The sequence below is a fragment of the Halichoerus grypus genome, chromosome 2 (genome assembly GCF_964656455.1).
Source record: "Halichoerus grypus chromosome 2, mHalGry1.hap1.1, whole genome shotgun sequence".
NCBI classification, from domain to species: Eukaryota; Metazoa; Chordata; class Mammalia; order Carnivora; family Phocidae; genus Halichoerus; species Halichoerus grypus.
In genome coordinates this window covers 69,296,729-69,313,106 of record NC_135713.1, presented here as the reverse complement: position 1 = coordinate 69,313,106, position 16,378 = coordinate 69,296,729, and the positions used below count along the sequence as shown (strand labels likewise).

General features: G+C 38.4%; 1 protein-coding gene across 3 annotated transcripts in view; it reads right to left on the bottom strand.

Moving 5' to 3' along the window:
* Positions 1-16,378, bottom strand: part of FBXL17 (F-box and leucine rich repeat protein 17) — a 510,677-nt gene that overhangs the window by 21,311 nt on the left and 472,988 nt on the right. For all 3 annotated transcript variants that reach the window (XM_078066952.1, XM_078066951.1, XM_078066950.1), the window contains one exon: positions 829-971. In XM_078066952.1, coding sequence (XP_077923078.1) covers positions 829-971 — 143 coding nt within the window. The remainder of the gene's footprint in view (positions 1-828; positions 972-16,378) is intronic.

The window sequence follows — 16,378 nt, the reverse complement described above, 5'->3', positions numbered from 1 at the left end:
CCAAAGACCTGGGGTCAGATCTTGGATAAGTGGCCTCTGGCCAGTGCCTGGGTCTTTCTGAGCCTCTGTTTTCTCCCCTTCACAGTGCAGATAACCACTTGTTAGACTTACAGGGGAGACATGGAAGTAACAAGGGGGAAAGCACCTCTGTCGTGGCTGGTGATCGGTACAGATTTTTATCAGTTTTTCTTCTCAGTCTTCAAAGGGCCCCATATTAAATGTGGCACAATTTCCCTAACTCACACCCACATCTCCTGGCCAGCTCCATACACCTTCAGTGGGACCTCTGGGACCATTTCTCATCATGTGCTAAAAGTGGCATCTTAAGTGTGGAAAGGTGCAAACTCCCACATAATATCCCCTCACTGGCCTTTTCTTGCCCCCAGATGGCTAGAATACATAGATGCTGAACACTGAAATCACACACTTCAAATTGCGAAAAACCAATTTGGCACTGTTCTTTCCACCTTACTGTTGCAGGAAACTTGGAACCCAGAAAAGAATTTTACTGTTAGACCCTGCACATTGCTGTGTGCCATGCAAACATTTTTAATTTTGGTTCATGGACTTAGGGAGAGGAGGCCAAAATCTAATTTGACTCTGTGTATGACTGCTTTTCCTTTCTGCATAAGCACAAAATTCATTTTTAAACAGAGAAATGCAAAAATAATCTGAGATTCATTTAGAAAACCAGGCATCTTGCAATGCGTAGCTGTAATAGTACATGTATGTGCATGTACACATTTGTACATATAGGGAGAGAGAGTATGATAGAAAGCTATTACCTACACTGATATATAGAAAACAAATTTGAGAGGTAACTCTTACTTTATCGCATCTCATCAGCCCCAAGTATCTCAGGGATTTGCTGCTCTGTGCAATGAGGGTGGCTCCTTGATCTGTAATTTCTTTACACCATCCGACGTCCACAGTCTCTATCGTCATGCTATACCGGCCGATGGCTATCAGCGCTGCAAGGAGGGACAGAGAGAGAGAAAGCAAGCATAAATGTTAGCAGTGTAAGGGGCCTCTATCTTATTATGACTATTCCTCTCATTTCCTCACTAAACTTGTTCCTGAAAGGTTGTGTGTAAACGAGTGTTTTGTAAACGAAATTAAATCTGAAATGCTTTCATAAAGCTGGTCTATGACAAACCCTTTCACAAAGTGAATAATCATTCCATAATTCCCCTTTCGTCGGAACACAACCTCTTATCAGTTTTACTCATTACAAGGTTACCTGTACTTTCAAACATTCATATCTGCAGAAGGAATAAATTAAAACGAATTACATATATAAGGTTACAGAAAACCCCAAGTAGAAAACTAAACTTTACCCAAGATAACGTGAATAATTTTTAAAAAGGAAAATCCATGTAAGCACCATTTTGAGGTGTGTTATAGTGCAGTGAATTTCTTTACCGATTGGCATAATTTTTTCCATTTGTTCATGATCTGTAAAATGTAAGACTACATAATATTTTTCACATTAGTCCTTCTTGGCACTGTTAGGAATTAAGAGTACATTATACATACAGTTGAACTTAATTGGTGCTATGCTGGAGTGCAGCAAAGGGAATGCATTTGTTATGGTGAATTTCCTCACCATTATCGGAAGTCTTCTTTCTATTAACATATAAAATGAAGCCTGTCATCTGCAGACTATCGGTATCTTTAGTCTTCTCCACTGTTTAGCATTGTACCGCTAAACTAAAGTGCAGATGCTTATCCCATAATCTACGATGTGCACTACTACTTATCGCTGCTCCATTACCCCTCACCCTGTCAGAGCGACCAATCAGTGAAGGTGGCTCTTTGCTATGGACTTCTGATTTGAGAGACGTGCACACCTCTACATTTGTGGAGCAGGAAAACAGACTTCAATACCTCCAGCCAGAACAAGTTTATGGTGCACTGGTTTGTAAATGAAAACCCTGAAAACAATGCCACACATATTAAAAAGGAAAGAAATTGTTTGCTAATTATTTCCTCATTCTAAGATAGGATGCGCTGATTTCTGTGACATTAAAGGCGGATGATATTTTCCAATTGACTAGATTGATAAGAGCAGAGTGAATTACTCATGTAAATAAATGTTAACTCTTAGAGCTCACAGAAAAGAACTTGGCAAAATCTCTTTGCTAGTTACTTCAGTAATTTTTTCTTAAATAGAAAATTCATGCCCATGCATTCAAATATCAAAGCACTTCTAAGTAGTCAGACATTTAAGGTTTACAAAAACAACCATGATCCCAGTGTTTTCCAGTGAAAATGTTACAAAGGACAAATTTTTTCTTCTCCTAGAAGTTCCTCATGCCACGAATTTGTTCATGCTCTCATTTTTGCATGCTACTTCGACATTTAGTTTCTAAAGAAGTGGGAGCAGGATGGAGGGAGATCTGCCAAAAGTTTGCTAAATGCTCTGAGTGATATTTTGTGTGTGGAAGCAATATCCCAGGTTAATCCCATTGGTGTCTTTGCCCTAAGAAAACTGTTATCTCTGGTATTGTCATAATTTTCACTATGATAAATGAAGTAGAAGATACATAACAGAAATTTCTTTGAATACAGAGTGCTCAAACTGTGATTTCAAAAGACGACAAAGGATTGTGTACTTTTATTTAGGTTTCGGGCTAGAACATGAAAGCCCTGTACTAGCCAGAAAAGGGTAAAAACAAATGATCTGAGGATTGTTCAGAGGCTGCTTTATAAGCAAATGAAGAGTCAATAGCTATTGATTCTAACTGTTAAAAACTCTGGTGTTTAGTATTCCCCCTTTTTTCCCTTTCTTGTCCAAATTAAAATAGGCACTAAATAAGACAACTGAGGATAAATCAGGGTATTCAGTTTTTGTTTGTTTTTTTTTTTTTTTAAGATTTTATTTATTTATTTGAGAGAGAGAGAATGAGAGAGAGAGCACATGAGAGGGGGGAGGGTCAGAGGGAGGAGCAGACTCCCTGCAGAGCAGGGAGCCCGATGCGGGACTCGATCCCGGGACTCCAGGATCATGACCTGAGCCGAAGGCAGCCGCTTAACCAACTGAGCCACCCAGGCGCCCTTCAGTTTTTGTTTTGACACAGTTCTATATGCTAAAGTAAGAATTAAACTTTATTATTCCTTAGTTCCTTCAGTTATTCAGCAAACTCCTTATGAGCATTTTGTCCAATATCTATTGACCATCCACGTTTTAGGCACTGGGCTAAGAATTTTAGGCATATTGTCTCATTTAATCCTCTCAGAAACCTTATGGAGTTTTATTATTATTTCCATCTTAAGGATCAGTCACAGAAAGACTGAATAACTTTCCCAGTCACAAGATACTATGTGGGAGAGTGGATAATAAGCTGAGAATTGGCTCTCAGCCCTGGCCACATATCAGATGTACTGAGTCAGAAGGCTGGGGCCAGGCACTGGGCAATTCTAACATGCTGCATCACTGGCGTGTGGACCTGCGATGTGGCACGTGCTGGGCCAGGTGTACTAGGTGGTGGGGATAGAAAGATGCACAGAGCGCAGAGGCCAGCTGATTGGGGGTGGAGGGTGGCAGGGTGGGGTAGAAATGAGGATCACCCAAGTAAACAGTGACAGTACAATGCTCATCCCCCACCTCTTCCCATTCCTAACTCCTCACTTTTCATATCTCAAGTCAAAGGTCAGCTTCTCAAAACTCATCATCCTATCATTTACCTCTATTGGAAATGTAATTATTAATTTGTTTATGTTGTTGTGGCCCATCTCTCCATTAGAATGACAGCTCCTATTCCTGTTGTATGCCCAGCATCTAGCCTGTGCCTGGGGAGGAGTTGGTTCTTAAAAACGTTAGCTGAACACACCAATGGCTATAGTGTGGTTTAGGTCTATTAGAGAAGCATGCCTGGGCGGCACTGGAGCCGCTCACTCTTCAAGGGGGAATAGAAATCATGGGAGCCTTCATGGAAGAGCTGAACTAGGTTGTAAGGGATGAGTAAGGATTCTCCAGAAAAATGAAAGAGTGAGGGCAAGTATGTGGGGCTAAGAAAATGGCATACGGAAGGGCAGAGAGATGGGAAAGGATAGGGCAGCTGCAGGCCCTTCTGTGGGGCTGACCTAAAAACAAGTACAAGGACGTGGCGGGATTCCCTTCAGAAATATTTATTCAATGATTAATGGCACTGGGGGTAAGGATAAGAGATACAAAGGGTAGCAAAAACAAGCAGAGCCCTTGATGTCCTGAAACTTATATTCTAGTAGGAGAGACAGATGTGAAACAAACGCAAAAGTATATATAATTCTAAATTGTGACAAATGCTCCAAAGGAAAGGGACTGGTCACTTTAAGAATAACCTTTAAGTGGGGGGCATGAGGGAGAGTCTTTCTGATGAAGTTACTTTTTTTTTTTTTTAAAGATTTTATTTATTTATTTGACAGAGAGAGACACAGCGAGAGAGGGAACACAAGCAGGCGGAGTGGGAGAGGGAGAAGCAGGCTTCCCACTGAGCAGGGAGCCCTACGCGGGGCTCCATCCCAGGACCCTGGGATCATGACCCGAGCCGAAGGCAGACGCCCAACGACTGAGCCACCCAAGTGCCCCTGATGAAGTTACTTTTAATCCCTCCAATAGCCCAGCAATAACAATACTCATCTGAAGGTAAGAAAATGGAGGTTAAACGCTTCTCCAAGGCCCCACCCCTCATAAGTGGCAAAACCGTGGTGCAAACCACGACAGTTTGGCTCTCAAGCCAGTGCTCGTTCCATCACAGCAGCACACAGGGTGCTAGAGGAGCCTGCATGTGTATGGAACGTATTTCCTTTCACCACCATTCAGGACTTAAACATGACAGCTTATATACCTATAAGCCAAGGACTTACCCTGTGACCATAAAACACCGGTCCAATAGAATCTTTAACTTCCACAATCTATAGAGCAGCTTAACTCTTTGTGACTACATCCTACCTTTGGATATTTTTTCATTGCTGTTCCCAAGCTAGCCGTGAAACTTGTATTGTGGTCTAGTCTCAAATTCATTTCCAGCCTCACTACTTAGTCAATGTCTGATCTCAGGATATTTACCTTTTCTGAATCTCCGCTTCCTCGCCTGGACAATGGGGAAGTTGACTCTATGTCCTGCTTACTTCACAGGGTTGGTTGGAGGTTCAAATGATGTAATACATGGAAGGGACTTTGTCCTACATAAATGTCATGAGCTATGTGATATTTCCCCAAAGCATTCTACAGTGGTGCAGTTGATATAAAATGAAAAGACTTAAAAGAGTTTTGAAAAATAAAATGCTCTGGGCCAATGAGAGCATTATATAAGCACTTAGTCATTATGTCAATGCCAGTTCCTGAACTGCCCACTCTCCATTGGTGAGCATGAACTCACTGACTGCACCTAGGACGATAGGGCTGTAAGTGTAATGTGTGATTACTACCTTCATTAGGACCTGTCGACACATTACAATGATATTTACTGAGCCTTGAAAAGGGATAAATTATGCAAGACTAATTCCTAAACTCAATGCAAATTTAATATACTTTTTAATGTGCTAAGTACAACAAAAAAAAGTTAAATTCTAAAAAGTTACACAAGTTAAAAACTGTAAATCAGTAACTCATATAATGATCAAGGATATACATTAACCCACCAGGAGGCATTTCCATAGGCATACAGAGCATCTGAAAGCCATGAGAACATACGTACTTAATTTTGACTAATACGTTCCATTTCTAGGAATCTACCCCCAAAATATATTTTAATAATACAAAATTACATATATATATAAGTTTATTCATTGGAGCATTGATTATAATTGCAAAATAATGGAAATGGCCTAAGTACCCATACGTAGGAGAATGGTTAAATGATGCTATACTCTCACAACTGAATACTAGGCAGCTGTAAAAAAAAGGAGGGGGGAAGATCACTAGGAACTTTTAAATCATTCAGTGAAAAAGATAAAGCGCAAGGATTTATATGGTGTGCTATCGCCATACAAAAAGAGAATATAATTAAAAAACACACACACATATGAATCTGCTCTTTTGTGAAAAGGGAATATGGGAAAGATAAACCAGAAAATATGGAGACTGTTTAACTATACGGGGTTAGTTGGGAAAGGGGAGGGAAGAAGGGGGCATGGAATGTAGGGGGTGAGGGTTTCAGGAGGGATGAACACTTCTGGGAGTATCTCTTTGGATATAGCTTTGACTGTGCATCACAGTAACATTTTACATACCTCCCAAAATAAAAAAAATTAAAACCAGCAAGGATCTGGAGGAAAGGGAAATAGAATACAAACAGTAACAAATGAAGCTAATTGTATTACAAATGAAGAGCATGACCCAGACAAATAAGATAACCACACAGAAGGGGATGGGAATTAACAATTAAGTCACTTTGGAAAACATTATTTCGGCAGGATGTTGTAAGGTGAAACCCAAAAAGAACTGTCAGTAAATACTGTACTCTAGTTACTAAATCTATTTCTCACAGGGGTATGAGTTAGTAATTCAGTAACTGCTTTATGTGTAATCTAGGATTATAAATATTGAGAGCTGGTCTTTTTACTGTTAGAGAAAGAAGTTATAAACAAGAAAAGGGGAAAGGCTCATAAAGATCTCAGTGGTACTGAATTGGAATCAGAGATATTAGAATGAACTCATGGTCATATATATATATGTGTGTGTGTCATATATATATAACAGATATACAGATATAGAAATAACTAATAAATATGATGTATGTGCATGCATGGGTTAGTATACATACATATATTTCCTATCTTTTTCAGCTGAGAGAGACTAGGAGCAATGATGCTCCAATAGCAGTGATCTACTAGCACCCAGAACTTGGTTTATAAATATCATTCTCCAATAAAAAGAATTAGGGCTTCTTATAGAAATGGTTGATTCCTAGACTGGGGCAGAGAAAATACAAGATGAGTTTGAAACATCTTGTGATAACAGAAAAAAGAAGTGCTTAAAAAAGAATGGCGGCATGTCCAAAGGACATAGGATCCAATCAGAAGAAGCTGCCAATGGCCACAGCTGGAACATTTGAGCATCAAAATAAATAATGAGAGTATTGGACTATACCTGAGAAAACTGAATAAGCATCCACAAGTCTATACTGTAGAGATCGACAGATAGATGGGTATATAGTCAAGGAAGGACAACTCTTCCTTACAGAACAATTCCAATTAATAAGTGTAGAAGGAATGGGGGAAATACAAAACATCATCAGGCAAAGATCACAGTAATAACTGTTGCAGGCCAAATCCACCAATGGATGCTAAAATCAGAAGAGACCCAGCAGCCACCACCTTAACCAAAAGACCAAGGTTCACATCACCGGTAATAACACATACAGACATCATGTACCACCTGAGCATCTCTGCAGTATTCTTGCCAAAATAAATAATCTGCATCTGCTCATAAGGAAATGCCACACAAACCCAAACTGAAAAACAGTCTACAAATCTAAAGGGTAGGGGTAATGGACTGTAAGAGAAGAATGGGGAAGTGTCACAGATACGAGAAGGAGGAGACACCGCAACTACATACACTGCGAGATCCTGGACTGGATCCTGGAGTAGACAAAAAAATTAGGGGAAAAAACTGGTGAAATTCAAATAAGATTTGGAACTTAGCTATCTCATTGTTTCAATGCTAATTTCCTGGTTTGATAATTATACAATGGTTATATGAGTTGACAACATCAGAGGTAGCTAGGGGAACAGTATATGTGAACTGTCTACTATTTTTGCAACTCTTCTATAATTCTAAAAGTATTTCAGGGTGCTCAGCTGGCTCAGTTGGTGGGGCATGCAACTCTTGAACTCCGAGTTGTGAGTTCAAGCCCCACGCTGGGTGTAGAGATTACTTAAAAATAGACTCTTTAAAAAAAAAGGTATTTCGAAGCAAAGATTTAAAACACATAGATAAGCTAATAACAGATAATGAGTGAATGAACTAAGGAGAGAACTAACATTTTCTAAGTGAAAGCAGGTATTACTTTCACAGTGAACAATCTGATACAAATGTTACCACTAAAAATACATTTTTTTTTCCTCATAGGAGGAAGATTAGTCATATGAGTGCATTAACAAGTGACCTGCATATGCCATTTTGTCCTTTCCAGTTCTATCTTCTGCTATGGATCTATGTACCTGCAATACAATCAGAAGAAATGCCCTAGTGCTTGAAAGAGCTAGGGTTAAAATTTAACAGTAGGATTAACATCTTTCATGTAATACTTGGATAAAAGCCATTTGCAAGGAAATTTCTTGGCATGGGTACAAAGAGATAAATATGAAAAGTGCTCTTCTTTGTAGAAGCCACAGAAGCTCCAAAAACAAAGAAATGACACTTTCGGAGACATTTGTTGTGGTGTGATGGTCCCCGGGAAGGCTCCCTCTGCCCCGCGGGGACTACAGCAGTGGTTCCTAGCCCTGGCGCTTGCGGAGAATCACAGGGGCCTAGAAAAAGTACAGATGCCTAAGTCCCACCCCTGGAGATTCTGATTCAGGAGAAGCAATAAAAGCTCCTGTGCTCCTCATGTGCAGCCAGGGCTGAGAACTGCTGGAACATAACAACCTACCACTCGGGCAAAGTCAGTCGACTAAAAACAGAAAGAACTTGTTGTTAAGGATAGGCACAGCCATGTGTTCTGATATTTTAATACAACTTTATCTCTCAAACAGTAGTGACTTCTTGTATAGAAACCAATACCTCTAATTTCCTTATTTCTAATTTATATCTTTTCCTTCCATTTTTATACATTACTATTATATTCCTCATATTATTAGGTAGTAACCTGACAGTGACCATATTCTATTTTTCCAGGTTGTCCTTTTTAGTAAGTATTTTCTTTACTTCATTGCACTTATTTATATTTCAAATGCAGCACTTATCAGAGTTTGTTTCATATTAGAATTATTTATCAACACACCTGTCTTCCTGCTAGATTGTAAAGTCTTTGAAGCAGCAAATGTGGAGAATTCTTTTCTAGGACCTCTAAATCTCTGAAAATCAAGTGTCACTCATTTTTTACAGTTTCAATGAACTTTTTGGAAGTATAGCATGCATGCAGAAATTTGCACAAGTCCTAAGGGTACAATTTGATGGATTCTGACAAAGTTAACCCAGCTCTATAACAGTATCCAGATTGAGAGACAGGGCCTGACCACCACCGCTGAAGCTCACTCGTCCCCAGCTCCAGTCACTACTATCCTGCCAATAAGGATAACCACTATCCTGACTTCCCAACACACAGATGTGTATTCTTGCATTTGAACTTCATAGAAATAGAGTTAAACACCCAGCACTCTTGTTTCTGGTTTTTCAGCTGTCCATTATATGTTCATGAGATCCATCTACATTGTTATGTATACTGGTAGTCCGTTCATTCTCAATGCTCTATAATATTCCATTCTACTGGCTATGATGTGTAATGCTACTATAAACATGAACATACATGTGTGGACATATGTTTTCCTTTCATACTCCTTGCTCTGGGAAGCGAGGTGGGATTTCTGGGTTGTATGGTTAAGTGTATATTAATTTCATAAGAAATTGCCGTAATGTTTTCCAAAGTGGCTCTACCGTTTACATTCCCACCAGTAATGTATGAAGATTCCAGGGTCTTTACATCCTTGCCAATACTTGGTAATATCTGTCTCTCTGATTATAGCCATTCTGGTGGGTGTGAAGTGCTAGCTTATCGTGGGTTTTAATTTTCATTTCCCTAAGGACCACTGATGTTACGCATCTTGTCATGTTGTCATACACTGTTTTAAAATCCTAGCATAAAATTATGTGCCTTTATCCTTACAAGTACTCAGTAAATATCTATTAAATTAAATTGATAAACAAGGAAAGGCACGTAAGTTTTCTATTATTAAACTACATAGCAAACAGTAGCTTTCTAGACAACAGATAATTTTCCACATAATTTGAGGGAAAGTACCAGTAAAATAAACTTAGTCTATCCTCTGGAGACATGAAAAATTAACTTAAAGTTTCTTAAAATAAGAAAGTAAATTCAAAAAAAATTACAGTTATAGAAAGCTTTCCAAATGCTCATTTATTTGTGGAATTTCAAAGACTGTGGAGTATGCTTTATTTAGGAACTCTAAATCTCTGAAAATCAAGTGAAAAATAAATATAATACAAAAATTGCCCAACAATGGTGGATAACATTAGAGTGAAAACTTTGAATTATGGCAGAATTTTCAAGACACTGCACGTAGGGGCATTCACTTTACAGAACTCTGTTTACTGAGTTCGGAGTAGCAACATGCAAGTCTTATCTGACAAAGGGAACAAGCTGGCTGTGGCCCTTGACCTTTCGGGGAGAAGACTCTCCTGCCCTGTACATCCTGAGATGGAAATGCAACATTATTTATAGGCTGCACCTGCTTTCCTTCCTATGAGATAAACAAGTTGGTGGAAAAGTAAGAGTTCAAGTGAAGAATTTTTTTAAAGGTCTTTAAATTCATCAGAAGCGAGGATAAGTATTTTTTTTTTTTTACCTTTTATGCTTTTCACATTATTTTTATTTTAATAGCAGAAAGACACAAATCCGATTGGGTAGGTAGAAACTATTTTTGAGTATGTGACTTCTGAAAATGTAATAAACAAAAGGCATATTTAGAACTAACCTTCATTTAACAGGAATCTGATCCACTGCCCTGGTTTTCAGTAGTGCTGTGTTTGGTAGTAACCAGCGCTCTGAGTGGAATGTTAGGTCCCCCCGATAATCTCTTTATTAAATTTTAGAATCCAGGATGAAGAAGAAAAAAAGCATTACTACTCTTAACATTAGCTGAGAACCTTAAAGTCCCTGGTTTAATGATTCTTTTTTGTTGTAGCCTGCATATATACATACATTACTTATCAAAGAATTATGCATCTTTTTCAAAATCCTGACATTATATTAGATTTCCCCACTTTATGAGAAGTGAATTCTGAGCTTAAATATGTTGGTTCATGGATATGGAAAAGTACATTAGTGTTTCTGTCATACCTCTGCCTTGTCCATCTTTCTGAGTTGAATTTTCCAGACCACCCTAAAGACACAGCATCCGTTTCAAGTGGGCATCAGACACAAATATTTATGTGACCCAGTGCAGGGCAGAGCAGAATGTGACTGCAGCAACTACCACTTGAGAGATACCAAGGCTGGTGACAACAAATGTGTTATCAGACTGCTCAACACACATTGTAGAAGTGTCTTGATACTGAAGGGAAGGAAACCAAAGGAAGAGGGAAGAACACATGGGGATGTCAGCAGAGTGAATATATGATCTCTTCCTTCTTTAAACAAATACTAATTGAGTACTTACTATGCACCAGGGAGTGTTTCAGGAGCTGGGAATAAAGAGATAAAATTCCTGCCCTTGTGGGGCTTGTATTCTGAATACAAATAAATAATGAGAATACATAATTTGTCAGGTGGTGATGAGGCTTTGGAGAAAAACTGAGCAAGGACCAGGGTGGGAGTGCTACAATTTTAATTAGGGTGAGCAGGGAAGGCCTCATGGAGAAAATGACATTTGAACAAAGATCTGAAGAGGTGGGGGAACAAGCCATACAGATATCTGAGGGAAAAGCATTATGTGCAGAGAAAACTTAACGTCAAGGCCATGAGATAGGAAGGTTGCTGGCTTGTTTTAGAATGAGCAAAAGAGCAAGATGGTGAGTGGTGGAGATGAGACTGGGAGAGGTAATGGAAAAGGGGGTGGTCAAAATCATCTCATAGATCATTTTAATGACACTGGGTTTCCTCTAAATTAAATTAGAATCCACTGGAGAATTTGGGGCAGAGGAGTGATATGACCTAACTTAAACTTTCAAAAGCCTTCTCTGGCTTCTGGGTTAAAGACAGACTGTAAGGAGGCAAGAGCAGAAGCAAGGAGACCAAGAAGGAGGCCACTGCAATTATCTAGACAAGAAGTGACAATGGCTTGGCCCAGGGCTATGTAATAAAAACAGGGAGGAGGAGTTGAATTATGACTATTTTAGAGAGGACCAACAATACTGCTGATGGATTGTATGTGGAGTAAGAGAAAGAGAAGAGTCAAGGATGTTAAAAGAAATCTTTTTTTGACACTTAGATTTGAAAGAAATTTCCTGCATGGGATTTTACATAGCTGCTCTTTGTGTCCTCGTGTGTCTCAGTGTCCTTGCAATAGTAGGAATATATTGGTTTCTTCTCCGGGATATAAACTCCAAGAGGGGCAAAGACCACCTTTACTCATCTTTATATCATCATTGTTTAGCACAGAGCCTTCACTTGTTAGTATTCAATATATGTTCGTTTAAATATGTGCATCTTACATATCACAATTAGGGAAAAAACTCAGAAAGGGGTCTTGTTTGCATTCTCTAGAGTTTACACTCATTCTTTTATTCGAAAAGTATTTACTGAATAGCTGCAGTATATCAATCACTATGATGTCCGCAGGTATCTTTGGGGGAGATGATAGGTAATAAACATTTTCCCCTATATATTTCTGCATTTAAAAATTTTCAACACTAGGCATGCTTTGCTTTACAAAGGAAGTAAAAACCAGTTTTTAAAAAGGTGTACTGGATATATTTCTGAATTTTACCAGAGCGAAGGGAAGAACTTAACATTTCTGACAGTGGGGTTTCTCTCTAACCTTAGGCTCCTCGAGACAAACGTATTTACTGGTGCCAAAATTCAATACCTAAAATCATGTGAAATCCTGTGAAAAAAAGCATAAAGCTATTTGCAAACTAAAACTAAACACAAAAAGGTAAGCTCACTTATTCCTCCTTAACTATAACCAGAACAATTATAACTCAGGGGCTGTTGTCCTGAGCATGGATTAGCTTAGATACTGGCAGCAATTTTTGCTTATGGACCTTTCTGCCATAAGAAGGGAAAAGGAAATAAAATCATGAAATTCAAAACATTTCAATTTGAGTTTTTGAAGTTTAGTGGAGAACTAGATTAAAATTCAGAGAACACTAAACTTTCTATATTCTTTTTGTTTTCAAGGGGGAAGAGAGAATCCCAGTTCTGGATCCACTCACCTGCAAACTTGAACCATGCACACTAGTGCACATGCTCACACACGCAGGGAGACGCAGACACAGACCTACATATGTACATACATTATTCTTAGGCCCTAATTCACAGGTAGACTTACCTTGAAGCCACTGAAGGTGAAGCTTCAGGGTCCATCATTTACATGGACCTTCATGAGGACCTGGGTCACAGAAATGTAATCACAGGGTGATGTATTTTTGTAAAATTTGTAAAAACAAGATGCTTTTCTATTCTTTTCTTAAAGAGAGACCTCAAATTATTTAAACCTCAGGCCCTGAAAAGTCCTGAATTTGTCCCTGACCCAACCGAGAATATTCTGATTCAGTGGCTTTGGAGGTGGATACCAGGAAGCTGTATCTTTTTCTTTCTTTCTTTTTTTCATGCCACCAAGTGATTCTGATACACAGCCAGGTTTGGAAATCACTGATGAAGGACTACAGACTGATCAGTTTAATGAGTCCCTGACATCTAGGTAGTATTTCTTTCTGGAGCTCTGCCACCATTGATTGGGACATAAACCATATAACACTATGTAGTTTGGAAAAAGCTGACAATTGGCAACATTCACTTCCACACTGCAGTGATGAATCACATAACCCTCTGTGCCGAGTAATTAACTATCCATTTGTATGTACTGGCTGTAGTGATAAAGTTCTTTTCAATGAGGAAGGAAGGGAATTTGGACATAACATTAACAGTTGTTAATACCAAGCAAATAGAGTAAATTGGATTTATTAAAAAGAGTATGTGTGTGGATTTTTTCCCTAGGAGTTGATATAATTTGTCTAGCTTTCTAATTATAGCTGGGACAGAAAACGGCTGAACCCAAAGACCTCTCACGGTATCTAATAAACTTTTACTTACAGGGAGAATATTTCTTGGGTTGGAGAATGACAAATAATTTACTAAGCTTTTCCTGAAAGATAGCTAAAGGTGTTTCACCTATATCTAGCTGATGAATTAGCTTTAGCTAATAATCAGTGTCATGAGACAGGGAAGAAGCAGCCTGTAATTACTTTGAAAGGAATGAAGGAACAGATCTGATAAAGAAACTAAATCAGCTAATTCCTCTAGGGGCATACTGAGTGGGAGAGAAGCTTACCTTACTGCCAGTTTAGAGGGAGGCAAAGATAGGGGGCATAGGTAGTTTTCACCTGCCTGGCTTCCATTCCCACTTTCTGGTAACAAACCCTTAATTTTCCTTTCTGAAGGTTCAGTATAGAGGCTGTAATCAAAGGTTTCCTCCCTTCTCCAAGATGCAGGTGGGCATGGGACCCAAACCCATCTAAGCATACTCACTCCCTAGTATCTGAATTCTGCCCAGAATGACTTTAGAAGAAAAGCAGCTGGAGACAACCATCTGGGGGAGGTTCCCAAAAGAGACTCTCATTAGTCTCAGCCACCTAGAGATCCCATGTTCTTGTCTTTCTCACAGCCCAGTTTTTATTTTGATTCTGAGAGTTACCCCATCTTCTTCCAATAATTTCTTTGCTTTTGTTCTGGGTTTTGTTTTCACTTAAAGTAACCTCGGTTGGTTTCTGTAACTTGCAACCAAAGAATCTTAACTAATACAAACTATGCACATGATAACTCAGTTATTTTCCACAATAACAAAAAGTCCAAATGTATTCTCAATGATGCCCAGCTGAAAGAGTCACACTAGCAGAAAATATAAATATGGCTCAGTAAATAAACATTTGTTTTGTTGGTAGATGTTCTGACATATCTGTACTCATTCTTTAGCAGTCAAATTAAAATTTTATTCAGTTCCATGATGTCTTTTTAAATTTTTCAAATAATAACTCTATTGATTGCATAAAAATGGCACAACTTACTGTAAAAATTAAATCAATAAAGGAAAGTACAATAAAGCTTCAAAATTATCCCAAATCCCATCATCGAGAAATGCCATCACTAATATTTGGTAAGCATTCTTCCAATACCTTCCACATACAGACAGCACAAGAGAAAGAGAAAAACAGTATCGGAAATCTTGGTATATAATTATGCATGTCTTTAAAAAGTATTTAACTTGTTTTTACTTGAATTTAACCAGAATAAAGAAATTGAATTGAAAAAGAATCACAAAACTTCAGTTAAGTATTTCTTTACCATATAAGGTAATTTTTCAAAGAGTCTACATAAATTAAGAAAAAAATCTATGGGGGTGCCTGGGTGGCTCATTTGGTTAAGTGTCTGACTTTGGCTCAGGTCATGATCGCAGGGTCCAGGGAAGGAGCCCTGCATTGTGCTCCACACTCAGTGGGGAGTCTGCTTCTCCCTCTGCCCCTCCCCCAGCTTGTGCTCTCTCACTCTCTCTCTCTGTAAAATAAACAAACAAAATCTTATAAAGAAAAAAAAGAAAAAATTATTAAAACCTTTAAGAATATGGAGTCATTTAAAAAATTCTATACTTTCCCTCAGACAGAATCAACTGACTCCCTTCTAGAAAAATAAAAAAAAAATAAGAAAACTGGCAAGCATTTCTCTCTCTTCCTTCTTTCTTTCATATTCATCAGCTATATTACTATTTTTACATTGTCAGGTTTCAATGTTCCCATCTGCTTTTGTAACCGTAATTGTCATGTTTGTTTTGAACTGGTTCTATATTAAATGGACTAAATACAATGAGTTTCCTTCATGATTTTTCTTTTTTCATTCCTGAGGTCTTTTTTCAATTAATCTTTTGGGTGGCTAGATACCATCTTTAAGTAGCTTTCTTTTTTTTAGAAAGATTCATCATATATTCCCTAAATTTTGAATGCTAGAGAAAGACTGTTATGCTTATGTTTAAGGAACAACGTTGGCTAAGTATTAAATTTTGGGTCATACTTTTTTTTTTTTTTTTTTAACCTTCTGAGCTTTATAGACAGGTGCTTCAGTTTTGCTGTGGAGAAACTAAGTTCAACCTGATTTCTTCCCCTTCATACATGTCTTGCTTTAATACCTGGAAGCTATATGATTCTTCCTTTATCTCTTAGGATCAATACCTTTATCAGGACAAGTCTTTGTTATTCTGCAGCAATTTATTTTCCCGGAACATGGCAGATGCTTTTGATTGTTGTAGATTTAGAACTCTTTAGATATAAGATCCATGTGTTTCACTCTTGTTCTGTTGGCCTTACTTCCCCCCAGCCCCACCCCTTGCAAACGATGCCTTCAAATAAAATGCTAGGAATAGATGCTATAAATGGTCCTATGTTTGTTCCTCTCAAATTCTCCTACTTTAATTAATGGAGGATGGCTATCTGTCAGGAATATGGGGATGTGAGTAATAAGCTGGAAGTAACTGAGAATCGTTGTGTCCAGTATCCTCATTA